The sequence below is a fragment of the Urocitellus parryii genome, chromosome 4 (assembly GCF_045843805.1).
Source record: "Urocitellus parryii isolate mUroPar1 chromosome 4, mUroPar1.hap1, whole genome shotgun sequence".
In the NCBI taxonomy this organism is placed as follows: Eukaryota; Metazoa; Chordata; class Mammalia; order Rodentia; family Sciuridae; genus Urocitellus; species Urocitellus parryii.
The window spans coordinates 13,417,352-13,420,130 of record NC_135534.1 but is presented as its reverse complement, the minus strand read 5'-3'; the positions used below and the strand labels follow the sequence as shown (position 1 = coordinate 13,420,130).

The window sequence follows — 2,779 nt, the reverse complement described above, 5'->3', positions numbered from 1 at the left end:
GGGAATAATCAACAGGATTCCGACAACCTACTGAGTGGGAGAAAATATTTGCAAATGGTACTTCTGACAATGGCTTGACATCTAGAATGTATAAGGAATTCAAAAAGATGAACACTCAAAAAAAAAATCAAACAACTTAATTTAAAAATGGGCTAAAAACTCTTCTTTGCCACCTATGACCTTGAAAGGAACCCTTGGAATCTTCTAGTTCAGCCTCTGCTTCAGATACAAGGGAGCTGGAGCCTAGAGCCATAGAGAGACTTGCCTGAGGGTCGGTGCACTCCCACAGGTGGACAAGCCCGAGCAAGGAGAACAGGATGATGCCGGGAGAGCTCAGCCTTGAGATTGCCAAATGCTCATGTTCTTACCCTTGAAGTAGCTTTCGTTAGCCACTTCAGTTTCCTTTTCTCAAAAACAACGATGATGCTTGTTTCAGTTAGCTTTCTATCTCTGTGACCAAAATAACTGACAAGAACAACTTAGAGGAGCGAAAGTTGATTGGGGGCTCATGGTTTCAGAGGTTCAGTCCACAGACAGTGGGCTCCATTGCTCTGGGCCTATGGGGAGGCAGGATTCATGGAAGAAGGGCTCACTGCAGGAAAGGTGCTCACTGCATGAGATTCAGGAAGCAGAGAAAGGGGAGAAGGAGCCGTGAGGAAGATGCACCCTTCTAGGTTACACTCCCCAACTCCTCCAGCCACACCCACCTGCTTACAGTTACCACCCAATACATTCAAACTAGGATGAGCTGATTAGGTTACCACTCTCCTAATCTAGTAATTTGGCCTCTGAATAACCCTGAATTAGTAGAAGTGTTGGGGGGACACCTCATATCCAAACCATAATACTTACTATGGATTATGTTGAGATTAGCACTATAAAGTGCCAGGTATGCACTAGCTTTCAAATAAATGTGGGACATCATGTTGGACATCTTGGACATCATGTTGGCTTTGTTTTCAGTAAGACAGTGGTATTAGTTTTTTTTTTTTTTTTTTTTTTTTTTCTGAATGTCCCAGCATAACAGGTCATAAGTCTCAAGAGGACATTGCTGGCTTACACACATCATTCCAGCATAATTATTGATAACATCCCATTTCACTCTCAAAAGTATCTCTATTTTAAGTGAATCCTAGGGTTTGCCTAAGAATGAAAGTTCTACCTAGAACTTTCTCAGTGTCTTCCTTAGGGCATCCTTCAGTTCCTTGTTCCTCATACTGTAGATCAACGGGTTTAGAATGGGGGTGATAAAGGTATAGACCACAGACACCACCCGGCCCATCTCAGGAGAGTAACTGGAACTGGGGGACAAATAGATAAAGCTGGTGCAGCCGTACTGCAGGAGGACCACGGCGATGTGAGAGGAGCAGGTGGAGAAGGCTCGGTGGCGCCCTTCGGTGGACCTGATTCGTAGAATAGCTGCCACGATGAAGACGTAGGAGACGGAGATCAGGGACAGTGGGAGGCTTAGGACCATGAAGCTGATGACGTACAGGGCCATCTGGTGAACACGGGTGTCGGCACAAGCCAGGCGCATGACTGCGGGCATGTCACAGTAGAAGTGGTAGACCTCATTTTTGTGGCAGAATGGGAGATGGAAGATCAAGATTTGGGTTAGTGGCAGTGACAGCAGGAATCCCAGCACCAGGGACCCCACCATCAGCTGCACACTCAAGGACCAGCTCATGATGAGGGTGTATCTCAGCGGGTAGCAGATTGCTATAAACCGATCATAAGCCATGACGGCCAGTAGGACACAATCAGCTCCTCCCAAGAAGACAAAGAAAAACATCTGCGAGCCGCAGCCAGTGACCGAAACCGGGGTTTTGCCCATTGAAAGCAGGTTGGCCAACGCCAGGGGGGCAATGGAAGACGTGTAGAGGATTTCCAGGAGCGCCAGGTTCGCCAGGAAGAAGTACATGGGGGTGTGGAGGGAGGGGTTGATCCGGACAGTGAGAGCAATGGTGGCATTTCCACCTAGGCTGGTCAGGTACATCGCTAAGAAAGCCACAAAAATCACCCTCTGCACTTTGGGGTCAGGTGAGAAGGGGCGGAAGAAGAACTCTATTCCTGCTGTTTTATTTATCCCTTCCATGGGTAGTGTGTGGGACCTACCAAAGGGAGGATGGCACGAGTGTCATGGTTTTCTCAGCTGTTCCGTGTCAGAGCACTTGCTGAAGGGACCCTGGCAACGACAGGCAAACCTTCGTGTGAGAGGAGGTCATTTCACCTGATGATCCACACATTTGTCATTTCCTCCTCTTTCCTCTCCATTCCCCGCCCCAAGTCCCACAGATTGAAAAATCCTTCCTTATCTGTCCCGAGAGTGAAAAAAATTATTTTCCTACACTACCTCATACATCAGAATCCCTCTAGATTTCCTCTTTAAGTCGGGTGAAGTGTGGCGACTCTTTCATCTCCTTTGTAAGCTAGTTGTGATTGTTAAAAGATGGTTCATGAAAAACATCTTGACTACAGATGCATCTGCACGGCCTGATGGACCTATGTGGTATAACTGTTTGGCTTACCTGAAGAGCAGAATAAAATCTTAATTTGGGGATTTTGATGGTGGGATAAACAGAGAAAGAAGAACAGTGTTACACTCATCATTCACAGGCAGAGGCTCTGCCTGGAGCATAGGTATCTGTGATTTCTGGACACGTTCACACTGGTTGTAGCAGAACCAGGGAGTATCTGTTGATACCTAGTCAAAGAACAGACTCCAATATCAGATGCATTCAAACAAAAACCATTTTTCCTTACAAGTCATTCTTTAAAA

General features: G+C 46.5%; 1 protein-coding gene across 1 annotated transcript; it reads right to left on the bottom strand.

The window, feature by feature from the left end:
- Positions 1-1,162: 1,162 nt before the first annotated feature.
- On the bottom strand, positions 1,163-2,095 carry LOC113198806 (olfactory receptor 10V1). The gene has a single exon (XM_026411650.2). It carries the CDS (start codon positions 2,093-2,095, stop codon positions 1,163-1,165), a length of 933 nt encoding a protein of 310 aa, XP_026267435.2.
- Positions 2,096-2,779: the final 684 nt, after the last annotated feature.